This window comes from Magallana gigas, chromosome 9 (assembly GCF_963853765.1).
Source record: "Magallana gigas chromosome 9, xbMagGiga1.1, whole genome shotgun sequence".
NCBI classification, from domain to species: Eukaryota; Metazoa; Mollusca; class Bivalvia; order Ostreida; family Ostreidae; genus Magallana; species Magallana gigas.
The window spans coordinates 3,764,780-3,780,782 of record NC_088861.1 but is presented as its reverse complement, the minus strand read 5'-3'; the positions used below and the strand labels follow the sequence as shown (position 1 = coordinate 3,780,782).

At 34.9% G+C, this 16,003-nt stretch overlaps 1 protein-coding gene across 1 annotated transcript in view; it reads right to left on the bottom strand.

The window, feature by feature from the left end:
• The window catches only part of LOC136271818 (phospholipase A and acyltransferase 3-like), a 28,150-nt gene extending 12,419 nt beyond the window's left edge, over positions 1 to 15,731 (bottom strand). The window contains exon 1 of the mRNA XM_066072350.1: positions 15,544 to 15,731. Coding sequence (XP_065928422.1) covers positions 15,544 to 15,661 — 118 coding nt within the window. The 5' untranslated portion in view covers positions 15,662 to 15,731. The remainder of the gene's footprint in view (positions 1 to 15,543) is intronic.
• Positions 15,732 to 16,003: the final 272 nt, after the last annotated feature.

Sequence of the window (16,003 nt, the reverse complement as noted above, 5' to 3'; positions counted from 1 at the left end):
AAATAGATACATCGACACACTGTATTGTTGACATTTACATAACCAAGCTTTAAGCAGCTGTTAAGCCTTGAACTAATAATTTCACTACACTCTGCATAATTAGAATAATCTGTGTCTCGGGACAGGCCTTCACCACAGTTAAAATGCCTCTTATATAACCGTAATGTAACAAACAATTGCAGAATCGCTCCGATACGATTTTAGTTAAAATTAATGAAGCTGCATTGAAAATGACAGTCAAATTATTCATAACAAACCATTTTGAGGCTGTGAATACCTCTCATCTAAAAAATTAATTCATGTTTATGAAGAATTCAACACTTTTTTACCAACTTTTTTACTCGCTTCGAATTTACACACCATGTTGACATTCGGAACTCTTGGGATTTTTCATATTAAATGCACTGAGTGTTATCTCTTGTATTTTCTTTGATGAACAGAATAGCAAATTTTCAATGAAAATTTACACGTATTTGTATTATCGTTTCTGAGTTTATCCATGCAAATGTGATATTGTGGAAACGTAAAATTAGCCTCCCGTGATTTAGCGTGAATGTTATGCGCATGCGCAAGATTGTAAAATAAAAAAAAATCCAGAGAAGTTCCGGAATTTTATAAAGGAATTTTCTTTGAAGCTTGATTTAGAAAAAATAAAAAACAAATTGGTAATCTTCAAGTATCCATGATGTTTTAAATATAGAAAACAAAAGACAGTACTCTTCCGATTTGTCGGTATTAAAGCCCAAAAATTCGAGTCTATGATTCCAATATAGTAGTGTTCATATTGCATATGATCTTATTTCGGTAAAAATGGTATTCAATAAAGGTAAATATGTCAAAGATTAAGTAAATGCAAAAATAAGTGTAAAATTCCGATATTTATTTTTGGTTAATCTACTGAGGGGCCACATGGCACAGTATCCTTTGAACGCCCATTAAAGCCAGTGTTGCTCAGGTGAGCGATGTGGCCCATTGGGCCTCTTGTTTAACACTTATCATTATCAAGATCATCAAGAACAAAAAAACATCAACGCTATCATCACCATTTCTTCATCAGTTTTTATCAATTATCATTCTTATTATTATCAATATTAATTATTATTTTATTATTATTAATAATCGTCATTTTCTTCATCAATCAAAATCATTTTTTATCATCAATTATATTCGCTATAATTACAAGCAGGCTTAGTGGAATGCTAAATGTAATGGTAATGCATTGCAATGCATCACGTTTTCAAAGTAATGTGTAATGCCAAAAATTTAGCATTCCAAGTAACGCTTATGTAATGTATTACTTTCAAAATCTAGTGCAATGCTGCCATTAAAAGGCATTACTTTGCATTACTATGAAGAACTGTGAAATTGTACTAGATAAAATAATTATCTTAAAGAAAAAAATCGTAAGATAAAAATATTTTAGTTGCATGATAAAAAAAATACCCATTTTCTGAATTGACAATATAACTAGCTATAATCAAAGTACTGAAAGTACTGAAAGACGGGGTCTTGATAGTTTGAATTTGTAATTGCCCACGTTTTCCTCGAATTTGCTTCCAAGAATTTAAGAGTTTAATTGGGTGTTTCAATCTATGTTAAAATTCAGCTTTTTGCAATTGCCCGATACTTTTTCTGAATTTTACTTAATACTGGCCGGGAATGTCCTTCATAATTTTAGAACATTGCACAACTTTATTTTATAAATAATAAGCCCCAAAGGAAAACATGGTTGATAAAGCAATGATTATTGTATGCTAATTGTAAATTGTAAATTCTAGCTATTAATTCAGAATTATTTGATTCTTAAATTTCAAATATATGCAAAGTTAACGCTTTTAACAGCAAAATTAACAAGAGGCCAATTGGCCTTAATGGTCACCTGAGTAGCATATAACCCATACACAAACTTGTCGAGGAGTCTCCTATATTCATTTAATTAGGTTTCCTTCTGATGTAGAACAATTTTAAAGTAATGACGACCACCTCCCTGCCTGAAATCTTTCAAAAAGAACTATGTAACCTATAATTTTGGCGAAAGATCTGGTCTACAAAATCATGATTTCGGTTTACCTTTCAGGTGTGTGGGAGTAAAGAAGATAATTTTTTTTACATTATATGCATTAACACCTATACATCCTTTTTGGCCCTGCCCTAGAGTCAAAACCCATGATCCAGGAGACATGAAAATCAAAATGTCAGTAGAGGACTTCCTGGTAAACATAATTATAAGTCAGTTTTTTATACAGATGTGTAAGAATAGAGAATATTTTAAAACATTTTATGCATTTACACTAAATTGCCCCCTCCCCATGTCCTAAACCCCTGACCCAAAAGCCATTAATTTCACAATTTAGGTAGAGAAGTTAGTGAATATCATAACCACGTATTCAGTTTTTTGCCCACGGGTGTGGGAGTAAAGAAGAAGATTTTTTAAGATACAAAACATTTTTACTATATAGCCTATATCGGCCTCACCCTAGAGCCTGAACCCCTAACAAAGGAGTCAAAAATTTCACAATTTTGGTATAGGGCTTCATGGGCATTATAACCAGGCGTTTAGTTTTTAACAAATATATATGAAAGAAGATTTTCTAACATGTTATACATTTTTACTATATGACCATATCGGCCCACTCTAAAGCCTGAATCCCTGACCCATGGGTCATGAATTTCATAATTTTGGTAGAGGGCCTCATGGACATCATAACAAGGCATTTAGTTTTTAACAAATATATATATGAGAGAAGAGAAGATTTTCTAACATTTAATACATTTTTACTACATGTATATGGCCATATTGGCCCCACCTTAGAGCCAGAACCCCTGGCCCAGGGGCCATGAATTTCACAATTTTTATAGAGGGCTTCATGGACATCATAACTATGCAACCACTTTTTTCCTCACATGTGTGGGAGTAGAGAAGAAGATGTTTGAAAATGACTATATATGGTTTGAGCCTAAAATGGCCCCCTAATATGAACATTGTCATTTTACTGTAATTCTTTGTTTTATTTGTACAAGTATACATTTTAAGTTTTTTCATAATTTTCATTTTGATTTAGTGCCCACAATTTAAAAATATGACATCATAAAATGTACCTTTTCCCGCCATTTTCTCATTTTTAGCATAAAACGGCTTGTTTTGGGGCAATTTTTTTTTAAGGAAACATTAAGCGACTACTTGAACAAACAAACTATTTTCACCAAAGATGTATCTCTTACGGAAGCCCATTTAGGACCTATCAAAAAATATTTTTGAATTTGATATAACGAATTCTTGAATTTGTTAAAACGAATTTAAATTTTAGCAATTCGTTATAACGAATTTAATCTGTTTAAACATATTCGCTGAATTCGTTATTTCAAATTTTAAAATCTGTTTTATCAAATTAAATTTGAAATAACGAATTCTTGAATTCGTTATAACAAATTAAATTTGAAACAAGAGGCCCATGGGCCACATCGCTCACCTGAGGAACAATAGGTATGATAAAATCAGCTTAACTGAGTCATAATACAAACTATCTGGACAATGTACAATAATACATGTAGATCCTGTATAAATAAAATCCATTTTTCCCCTGGATATTCTTATGTTTATAATCATTAGTCCCTCTTTTAACAGGATGATTTTATAGTCATATCATATGATGAGTATTGCAGTTCTCAAAAAGATCCTTAACAATAGTTTATATATGGGATATAAACCTACATCAAACCCTGAACCTTCTTGTAAAGCCAAAGAATTGTCCTGGGGCCAAAGTCTTAACAATTATAAAGAATCATCTGGCTGATTAGTTTCTGAAAAGAAGATTTTTAAAGATTTATTCTATATATTCATATGTTAAACTTCAACCCCCCATTGTGGCCCCACCCTACCTCGGGGGTCATGATTTACACAATTTTGAATCTACACTACCTGAGGATGCTTCCACACAAGTTTCAGCTTTCCTGGCTGATTAGTTTCTGAGAAGAAGATTTTTAAAGATTTACTCTATATATTCCTATGTAAATCTTCGACCCCCCATTGTGTCCCCATCCTACCCCCGGTGGTTATGATTTTCACAACATTGAATTTACACTTCCTGAGGATGCTTTCATACAACTTTCAGCTTTCCTGATATTATGGTTCATGAGAAGAAGATTTTTAAAGATTTACTCAATATATTCATGTGTTAAACTTCGACCCCCCCCCCCCATTGTGGCCCCACCCTACCCCTGAGGGTCATGATTTTCACAACTTTGAATCTACATTACCTGAGGATGCTTCCACACAAGTTTCAGCTTTCCTGGCTGATTAGTTTTTGAGAAGAAGATTTTTAAAGATTTACTCTATATATTCCTATGTTATACTTCGACCCCCCATTGTGGTCCCATTCTACCCCCGGGGGTCATGAATTTCACAACATTGAATCTACACTAATCAGAATAGCTCACTTGAGCTTTCAGCTCGGTGAGCTAAAATCGAATTCTTTAATCCGTTATAACAAATTAAATTTGAAATAACGAATTCTTGAAATCGTTATTTCAAAGTTTTAATTCGTAATTTCGGTTTTTTAAAATCGGTTAAAACATTTTCATCCAATTTGTGATAACAAATTTTATGTTTTGGGGAACAAATTAGACGGGGCGGACTTCATTTGTCCCATATCGGCGTACGACGAAATGCGCCGATCAAGTGATTGGCGTTAAACGGCGAATGGTAAATAAAGTAAACTGGCGTAAAAACAAGAGTGGAGGAACATATTGTCACAACTGTTGCTGTAACCATGGTAAAAGATGTAACAATTCCAAAAGACACCTTACTCTATCAGCTTTGCTAGAATTCCTACACAGATAGAAACAAAATATTTAAGAACTGTTATATATGTAGCAATGCAATTTCACCAAAAACACAATATATATAGATTTGTTTCGACGGGTTTTTGTGCAAGATTCCAAAAATGTGTGTGATTAATGCTATCAATCAATGAGTATGCTGATTTATTAACATATATCTGCATTTTTCATCTCATTATATGATTTGAATTGATTTAAGAATAAGGAATCATTCTTTGAGTCTTACTAGTCTCAGGTGATTTTGACCGGGACGTGTTCAAATCAAATAAAGCTCGAAGGGATTTATGATAGATTTGACCACGCTCTGACCGAAATTATCAACTCAAAATATTCAAAGAATGATTCCTAATTACTTTTATACTTATATTAATATTATTTCCAATTTCTACACTTTAAAACACCATTCTAAATCCACTGTTTTTTTTAATGAATAACACATGCTATGTATTATTACGCAGCGCAGCCAATACTGTTTTTCGGTTATGCTGTAGGACACGCCCATTTTGTGTCGCTCGTTTTTAATGACATCATTGGGCTGGGTTATTACAGTAAAGGACACTGAAAAATATAAATATTTTTTTATGTGATGTAGCCAGGCATTATAACCAGGATGTGTGCATGCGTGAACCAACTTTCCATCAGAACGATGTATAGAATAGGCAACTTTTTTATATAGTACAACCAGGCACTATAACCAGGATGTGTGCATCCGTGTACCGACTTTTTGGTAAATGTTTGGGAGAAAATTCGAAAGCTGTTTAGGGGAACTTCGAACTGATATTTGCGCAATTTAAAAAAGTATAGAAAAATTCGATTTTTACAGTATAAATGTTCATTAAAAGAGATAGGAATGTTGTGTACATTAGATTTACACCAAAATGTTGAATAAATATTAGTATTTGAGAGATCAAAAAAGAGCAATGTTATAGAAAAACAACAGGCACTTAGCATGGGGTGGGGGAGGGGGGTGTGGAGTGGAGCAGGGGCAGGGGGACGAGCTAGACTACTCCCTTCAGCACACGTTTTCTTGCAGCAAACATTTTTTTTAAATTTACGTAGAAAAGGTGAATAAACAAAGAGTTCCCCTCCTAATGTTTTTGGGACCAGGTAAAAACTGAAATGAAATGGAGGAAATAAACAGTAGAATTAAAGTTAAAGGTACGCCTTACCCCATACCCCTATCATAACGGAAATTCTATAGAAATTGGTTAAAGTACATGCGTTAGATAGATAGCGTATGTTTATTTATGTTCATTGAGAAATGTGTTATTAGTCCAGTGATGAGCCTGTCGACCCCGGGTCAGAAATCTAAATAAAACGCTTCTACTGACCACGGTGCGTCAGATCATTAGTATGCACTTAATCGCATTTACTTATTAGGAGGAGAATATTGTAGCGCAGTGTCCGTGCGTATAAATTGGGGGCGCGGGAAACACGACTCTCCAGTAGTCATCTGGAAGCTGTCTTTCTGCCTCCTCTTTTATACAGGTAAGATAAATTATAACGCTTGCGCGCATTCTCGTAAGTAACGTTAATAGATTCAGAGGGTTCAACTTATATTTTATTTTCAGAGATTTTTGTAATAAATATTAATGTTGATAAATTTCATGGTAATTAATATTGATATTTATTGTTAAAATATCATATTGAATTAATAAAAGAGTAGTCATCTGGAAGCTGTCTTTCTGCCTCCTCTTTTATACAGACTGGGACATCTATCATACCGAAAGGATCTGAGGCCCCCTTCTAGTAGTTATTGCCCCTGAAAGTATTTGAATTTCTATTAAATCACTTCCAACTTTTTTATTATTTGTCACAGAGACTTCGGACCACTTGGGATGGAAGCGTCGACCTTGGCCGATCAAAATGACATCAAGGTCAAAGGTCAAGGTCATTTGGAAATCCGTTAATTAATGAGTTATTAGATCTCTTTTGTCTAGTGTGGTAGAGAAAAACTTTTTCATGAATGAAATAGGACATCTTAAGACATTTTAAAATATAGCCCCTTAGCTTTTTCTTTTAAATGTTAACAGAGTTATTGCCCCTATTGTACAAAATGCTTGTTATCGCTACTCCTCATTAATCGTAAGAGATAGAGACTTGAAACTTTTACCAATGTCTTCAATACACTTAGAGGGTTCTTCAATCTATTCATTCCAAAAGGATCTGAGGTCCCCTTCTAGTAGTTATTGCCCCTGAAAGTATTTAAATTTCTATAAAATCACTTCCAACTTCTTTATTATATGTCATAGAGACTTCTGATTACTTGGGATGGAAGCGTCTACATTGGCCAAACAAAATGACATAAAGGTCAAAGGTCAAGGTATAAAAAAAAATTGCAAACTTTATCGTTTGACACTTTTTTTATGAAGTAACGCAGAAAAATAATTTAATCTATTAAAGCAATCTTATTTCAAACATAAAAAAACAATTAGGTGGAAAGACCTCTAATTGTTCGAGAACAATTAGTCTACTAGTTATTATTTTTTTTCTTCTCTTTTTTTCCAGGGACAGCTTTTTTATTTCAAGAGATATAAAAACAATTTTTTCTTATGTTATTGGCCATAAAAAGTTATGGTACCAAACGACCCTTTGCTTGATAACTCCCAGAACTTACAAAGTTATTGCCCTTGTGTACGAAAAGCTTGTTATCGCTACTCCTCTGAAACTATAAGAGATAGAAACTTGGAACTTTTACCAATGTCTTCAGTACACTTAGAGGGTTCTTCAATCTATTCATACCGAAAGGATATGAGCGAGCTCCCCTTCTAGTAGTTATTGCCCCTGAAAGTATATACATATCTATAAAATCACTTCCAACTTTTTTATTATTTGTCATAGAAACTTCGGACCACTTGGGATGGAAGCGTCTATCTTGGCCGAACAAAATGACATCAAGGTCAAAGGTCAAAGTCATCTGAAAATCTCTTAATTAATGAGTTTTTAGATCTCTTTTGTTTAGGGTGGTACAGATAAACTGTTTCATGGATGTAATAGGACATCTTAAGACATTTTAAAATATAGCCCCTTGGCTCCTTCTTTTAAATAATTACAGAGTTATTGCCCCTTTTGCACGAAAAGCTTGTTATCGCTACTCCTCTGAAACCATAAAAAGATAGAAACTTGGAACTTTTACCAATGTCTTCAGTACACTTAGAGGGTTCTTCAGTCTATTCAGACCGAAAGGATCTGAGCCCCCTTCTAGTAGTTATTGCCCCTAAAAGTATTTTCATTTCTATAAAATCACTTCCAAGTTTTTTATAACTTATCATAAAGACTTCAAACCACTTGGGATGGAAGTGTCTACCTTGGCCGAACAAAATGACATCAAGGTCAAAGGTCAAGGTCATTTGGAAATCTCCTAATTAAAGAGTTTTTAGATCTCTTTTGTTTAGGATGGTAGAGAAAAACGTTTTTATGGATGTAGTAGGACATCTTAAGACATTTCAAAATATAACCCTTTGACCCTTACCATGTAACAATTATAGAGTTATTGCCCCTATTGTACAAATTGCTTGTTATCGCTGCTCCTCATTAACCGTTAAAGATAAAGACTTGAAACTTTTACCAATGTATTCAGTATACTTAGACGCTTCTTCAATCTATTCATACCGACAGGGTCCAAAGTCCTTTTCTAGCAGTTATTGCCCCTGAAAGTTTCGAACATTCAATAAAAAACACAAATAACTTTTGAATCAATAATCATAGATACAGCGGACCACTTGGTATTGAAGCGTCTACCTTGTCAGATGAAGATGACATAAAGGTCAAAGGTCAAGGTCAAGCGATAAAAAATTGCAAGCTTAATCGTTTGACCCTTTTTAATGAAGAAACGCAGAAAAAATACTTTATTCTATTGAAGCAATCTTATTTTAAACCTTAAAAAAAATGAGGTGGAAAGACCTCTAATTGTTCGAGAACAATTAGTCTACTAGTTCTGTTTGCAATGCATGCTGATCCTATTTTATATGTAACGTTAAGTAAAGATATAGGGCGCCAGTTACCCAGGTGTTCTCTTGGCTTATTTCCTTTAGGTAGTATTGATATTATACCTTGTTTTTAGGTAATAGATATTATACCTTTACTAAATCCAAAATTTAATGATCTAATCAAAAAAAGGGCCAATATCCTTCCAAAAAATTTATTAAAAATTTTGCAGAGAAGCCATCAGTACAAGGGCTTTTATCATTTTTTTTCATTCCCTTCAAAGCAGCAAGGGCTTCCTCTCTAGTGATAATACCCTCTAATTGACGTGACATGTCATTATCCAATAAGTTAACCTTTGTCTTATCGATTATTGTACTAATATCTACATCATGAATTTTATTATCACAACTATATTACAGATTTTTGTAATACTTTTCAATTTCCAACAGTATGTCAGATTGATTTGTAATAGCATCACCATTGCTCTGCACAAGTGTGTTTACTGTTTATTAATTATAATTTCGTTTTTCTAAACTTAAGAAATACTTTGTAGGTTTTTCTCCATGCTCCATCCATTTGAGTACAGTTCATACAAATAATCCATTGATATAGGTCGAGGAGTTAGTGGACAGCATAACCATGTGTTCAGTTTTTTGCCCACATGTGTAGGAGTAAAGTAGAAGATTAAATACATTTTAACTATATAGCCATATTGGCCCCACCCTAGAGCCTGACCTCTGACCCAGGGGCCATGAATTTCACAATTTTGGAAGAAGGCTTCATGGACATCATAATAAATATGGTAGTAGAGAAGAAGATTTTCTAAGAATTAATACATTTTAACTAAATGGCCATATTAGCCGCACCCTAGAGCCAGAACCCATGACCTAGGGGCCATGAAATTCACAATTTTGGTAGAGGGCTTCATGGACATCATAACCATGCAACTAGTTTTTTCTCTATATATTCCTAAGTCTTTAAGTCTTTAGAGCCAGAACCCATGACCCAGGGGCCATGAATTTCACAATTTTGGTAGAGGGCTTCATGGACATCATAACCATGTGACCAGTTTTTCCTTACATGTATGGAAATAGAGATTTTATTTTTGAAAATCTGTTCGTTTTTTTTTTGCATATTTGGCCCCACCTGTGGTGCCCCGGGGATGGTAGATTTTTAGGTCACCTGAGTCACTCAGGTGACCTATTGCAATTGGTCTTCGTCCGTCGTCGTGCGGCGTGCGTCGTGCTCTAACAATTTTACATTTTAAACTTCTTTTTGAAAACTACCAGGCCAATCGTTACCATTTTTGGTGTGAAGCATATCTATGGTAAGATAAATTTAAATTTTGAAATTCATGGCTCTATCACCCCTGGGGTGCCGCGGGCAAATATGCAAAAAAAGCCAAATTTTCAAAAATCTTCTTCTCTACTCCCACGCATGTGAGGGAAAAACTGGTTGCATGGTTATGATGTCCACGAAGCCCTCTACCAAAATTGTGAAATGTATGGCCCCTAAGTCAGTGGTTCTTGCTCTAGGGTGGGGCCAATATGGCCAAATAGTGAAAATGTATTAAATCTTAGAAAATCTTCTTCTCTACTATCATATATATTTTTTAAAATTAAATGCAGGATTATGACGTCCATGAAGCCCTCTACCTAAATTGCGAAATTCATGACCCCTGGGTCAGGGGTGCTGGCTCTGGGATTGGGCCAATATGGCCATATAGTAAAAATGTATTAAATCTTAGAAAATCTTCTTCTCTACTCCCATATATATTTGTTACAAACTAAATGCATGATAATGATGTCCATGAAGCCCTCAACCTAAATTGTGAAATTCATTACCCCTTGGTCAGGGGTTCAGGCTCTAGGGTGGGGCCAATATGGCCATATAGTAAAAATGTATTAAATCTTAGAAAATCTTCTTCTCTACTCCCATATATATTTGTTACAAACTAAATGCATGATAATGATGTCCATGAAGCCTCAACCTAAATTGTGAAATTCATTTCCCCTTGGTCAGGGGTTCAGGCTCTAGGGTGGGGCTAATATGGCCATATGGTAAAAATGTATTAAATCTTAGAAAATCTTCTTATCTACTCCCATATATATTTGTTAAAAACTAAATGCATGATTATGATGTCCATGAGGCCCTCTATCCAAATTGTGAAATTCATGACCCCTCGGTCAGGGGTTCAGGCTCTAGGGTGGGGCCAATATGGCCAAATAGTAAAAATGTATTATATCTTAGAAAATCTTCTTCTCTACTCCCATATATATTTGTTAAAAACTAAATGCATGGTCATGGTGTCCATGAAGCCCTCTACCTTTATTGTGAAATGCATGACCCCTTTGTTAGGTGTTCAGGCTCTAAGGTGGGGCCAATATGACCATATAGTAAAAATGTTTTAAATCTTAAAAAATCTTCTCTACTCCCACACATGTGGGCAAAATACTGAATACATGGTTATGATATCCACAATCTCCTTTACCTAAATTGTAAAATTCATGGCCCCTGGGTCAGGGGTTCAGGACATGAGGGGGGGGGGGGGGGGCAATATTGCAATATAGTGTTAATGCATATAATGTTTAAAAATATACTTCTCTATTCTCGCACATCTGTATAGCAAGAGACCCAGGGGCCACATCGCTCACCTGAGCAACAATTCCCTTAATTTTGATCAAATGAGCATTACAGTATCAAAATATCTTGACAACTGAGTACAGTAGATCATGCTGAAAAAATTGAAAATCTGCCAATTTTTATCCACCTCTTATTTTTTGGTAAATACCAAGCCCCTTTTGTTGTACCTGTAAGAAGATTTTTTTCTATTGCTATATACCCCCCCCCCATTTCGTGGCCCCACTTTTCTCTAGGGAATCATGGTTTCATCAAACTTAAATCTGAATAACCTGTGCTTTCACACTAAGTACTGGGTTTTGGACCGAAAACTTTCCCAGAATATTTTTAAAGATTTTCTATACATTTTCCTATGTAAAAATTCAAACCGCCATCACGATCCCGTCCTACCACTAGGGACTGTGAATTTGCAAACTTAAATTAACACTACACAAGTTTAAGCTTTTGTGGTCAAATAGTCTTTAAAAGGAAGATTTTTTAAGATTTTCTCTATATATTCCTAAGTAAAAATTCATCCCCCATTGTGGCCTCACCCTACCCCTGGACTATTATTTAATCAAACTTGCAATTGAATCTATATGATCTGGGGATGTATCCACTCAAATTTGGGCTTTCCTGGCCTATTAGTTTTAAGAAGAAGACTTTAAAAGTAAAAATTTATCCCCCATTGTGGCCCCGCCCTACCCCCAGGGACCATGATTTGAACAAACTTGAATCTACATTATCTGAGGATGGTTACACGCTAATTTGAGATTTCTTGGCCAAATTGTTTTTAAAAGAAATTTTTAAAAAAATTTTCTCAATATATTCCTATATAAAAATTTATCCCACAATTGTGGCCCCAACCTACCCCCGGGGATCATGATTAGAACAAACTTGAATCTACACTATCTGAGGATGCTTCCACTCAAATTTGAGCTTTCCTGTCCTAATAGTTTTTGAGGGGAAGATTTTTAAAGATTTTCTCTATATATTCCTATGTAAAACTTGATCCCCCAATTGTGGCCCCACCCTACCCCCGGGGACTATGATTTGAACAAACTTGAATCTACACTACCTTAGGATGCTTCCAATTTAATTTGAGATTTTCTGGCCTAATAGATTTTTGAGAAGAAGATGTTTAAAGAGTTTCTCTATATATTCCTATGTAAAACTTGATCCCCCAATTGTGGCCTCACCCTACCCCCGGGGATCATGATTTGAACAAACTTTAATCTAAACTACCCGAGAATGCTTCCATTTTAATTTAATGTTTTTTCTGGATTAAAATTTTTTGAGAAGAAGATTTTTAAAGATTTTATCTATGCATTCCTATGTAAAACATGATCCCCCTATTGTGGCCCCACCCTACCCATGAGGACCATGATTTGAACAAACTTGAATCTATACTATCTGAGGATGCTTCCACTCAAAGTTGAGCTTTCCTTGCCTAATAGTTTTTGAGAAGAAGATTTTTAAAGATTTTCTCTATATATTCCTATGTAAAACTTGATCCCCCAATTGTGGCCCCACCCTACCCCCGGGGACCATGAATTGAACAAACTTGAATCTACACAACCTGAGGATGCTCCCATTTTAATTTGAACTGTTTTGGTCGGATAGTTTTTGAGAAGAAGATTTTTAAGATTTTCTCTATATATTACTATATAAAAATTTATCCCCCTCTTGTGGCCCCTCCCTACCCCCGGGGACCATGATTTGAACAAACTTGAATCTACACTAACTGATGATGCCTCCACACACGTTTAAACTTTTCAGGCCAAATAGTTTTGAGAAGAAGATTTTTGAAAAATACCAACAATTTTCAATAATTCTGAATTAGGTGAGCTAAAAAACGACTAATAACTATGTTTACCAGGAAGTCCTCTTCTGAAATTTTAATTTTCATTTCCCCTTAAGGATGGGTTTTGACTCTAAGCAGGGCCAAAATGGATGTATAGATGTTAATGCATATAACGTTAAAAAATTATATTCTTTACTCCCACACACCTGAAAGGAAAACTGAATTCATGATTTTGTAAACCAGATCTTTTAGTTTTTCACCAAAATTATAGGTTTCACAGTTCTTTTTGAAATGTGGTCGTCATTACAAATTTATAATTTTTCTACTTCAGTATGAAACCTAATTAATTAGATGCATATATGAGATTCCATGAAAAGTTTGTGTATGGAATATATGCTACTCAGGTGACCGCTAAAGATTAAATACATTTTTACTATATGGCCATATTGGTCCCACCCTAGAGCCTGACCCCTGATCCAGGGGCCATGAATTTCACAATATTGGCAGAAGGCTTCATGGACATCATAATATATATGGTAGTAGAGAAGAAGATATTCTAAGATTTAATACATTTTAACTATATGGCCCCACACTAGAGCCAGAACCCATGACCCAGGGGCCATGAATTTCACAATTTTGGTAGAGGGCTTTATGGACATCATAATCATGCATTTAGTTTTTAACAAATATATATGAATGTATAGAAGAATATTTTCTAAGATTTAATACATTTTTACGATATGGAAATATTTGCCCAACCCTAGAGTCCGAACCCCTGACACAGGGGTCATGAATTTCACAATTATGGTTGAGGGCTTCATGGACATCATTATCATGCATTCAGTTTTTAACAAATATATATGAAATTAGAGAAGATTGTCTAAGATTTAATAAATTTTAACTGTATGGCCAGATTGGCCCAACCCTAGACCCAGGTGCCATGAATCTCACAATTTTGGAAGAAGGCTTCATGGACATTATAATCAGGCATTTAGTTTTTTACAAATATATATGGTAGTAGAGAAGAAGATTTCCTAAGATTAAATACATTTTCACTATATGGCCATATTGGCCCAACCCTAGAGCCAGAACCCATGACCCAGGGGCCATGAATTTCAAACATTTGGTAGAGGGCTTTATGGACATCATAATTATGCATTTAGTTTCTAACAAATATATATGAATGTATAGAAGATTTTCTAAGATTTAATACATTTTTACTATATGGCAATATTTGCCCCATCCTAGAGGCCGAACCCCTGACACAGGGGTCATGAATTTCACAATTTTGGAAGAGGGCTTCATGGACATCATAATCATGCATTCAGTTTTTAACAAATATATATGAGATAGAGAAAATTGTCTAAGATATAATACATTTTAACTGTATGGCCATATTGGTCCCACCCTAGAGCCAGAACCCATGACCCAGGGGCCATGAATTTCACGATTTTGGTAGAGGGCTTCATGGACATCATAACCATGCAACCAGTTTTTTCCTCACATGTATGGAAGTAGAGATTCTATTTTTGAAAATCTGTTTGTTTTTTTGGGCATATTTAGCACCATATGTGGTGCCCCGGGGGTGGTAGAGCCATGAATTTCACAATTTAGATTCCTCTTACCATATAGAAATGCCTCACACAAAAAATGGCAACAATTAGTTTTGTAGTTTTTAAGAAGAATTTAAAAATGTTAAATTGTTAACGGACGACGCCGGACGAAAACGGATAGCAATAGGTCACCTGAGTTTACTTAAGTGACCTAAAAACGTAAAGGGACGACACTCGCCATTTTAGATTTATAGGGGATTTCCGGTTCCAGCTATGTTTTAAACAAGTTCTTCTATTTCTCGAACGATTTCTGACGAGATCTAGATTGGAAAATGATCAAATGGCTTATCCCAATCGTCAGATTATATCTGTGTGCCGCAGAATAAACGCATCGTGTCAAAATCTACTGTACAATCGCCAAACTTATTGAAAGCAACGGAAACTCAACGCACCGCAAACTCTCTATATAAACACTGAGGAGATCCGAGAGCATAGGATAAATCAAGAGGAATCTTTTCGCTGACTTTTTGCTTACTCTAGACTTATCATACCTTTTCGGAACATCTCAGTGATTATATGGAGAATTTACGTCCCTCAATGTAAACTTCCGTTGTTTTCAACAAGTTCGGCGAGTATCTAGTACATTTCCTATAAATCCCAGATGGAAACAGGGGTTTTCAGTGAATGTTTTATAGAAATACACAGAAATAGACATAAGATTACCGATTTTAATAAATGAAAGAAATCCACTATCCGGCAACCGAGCCTCTGTGATTTATCCTGGATTTTAATTGTACCTACCTATGTACACAGCCCAGTGTGAATATAGGATGCGAGGGAATTCCAGTAGATCCCCGACACTTGCTTCTTGTATAAGATATCTGTTATATCCTTCCCATTTCTTCTTTTTAGCATCCATGAAATCACCGGGTCAATGGTTTCACGTACCTGAACAACAACAAAGAAAGTGGGCGTTCAAGATAGTAAGTTTGCAGGATTCATTGACACGAATCAACTGGGATTTAAATGTCTATAACCTCAAAGCGCTACAGGCCTGTACAAAAATTGATTACTAAAATATTGGAAGGTATTACTTTCCTGGAATCACGACTATTTTAAAATTTTGAAACTATTTTTGAACATGATAATAATTTATTAGGGGTATATCGATAAATAGTTAGTTTATTAGTGTATATTACATTAATATACTAGTATAGGAACAGAATATAATATGTATTTAGCAGAAATCAAAACGACATGT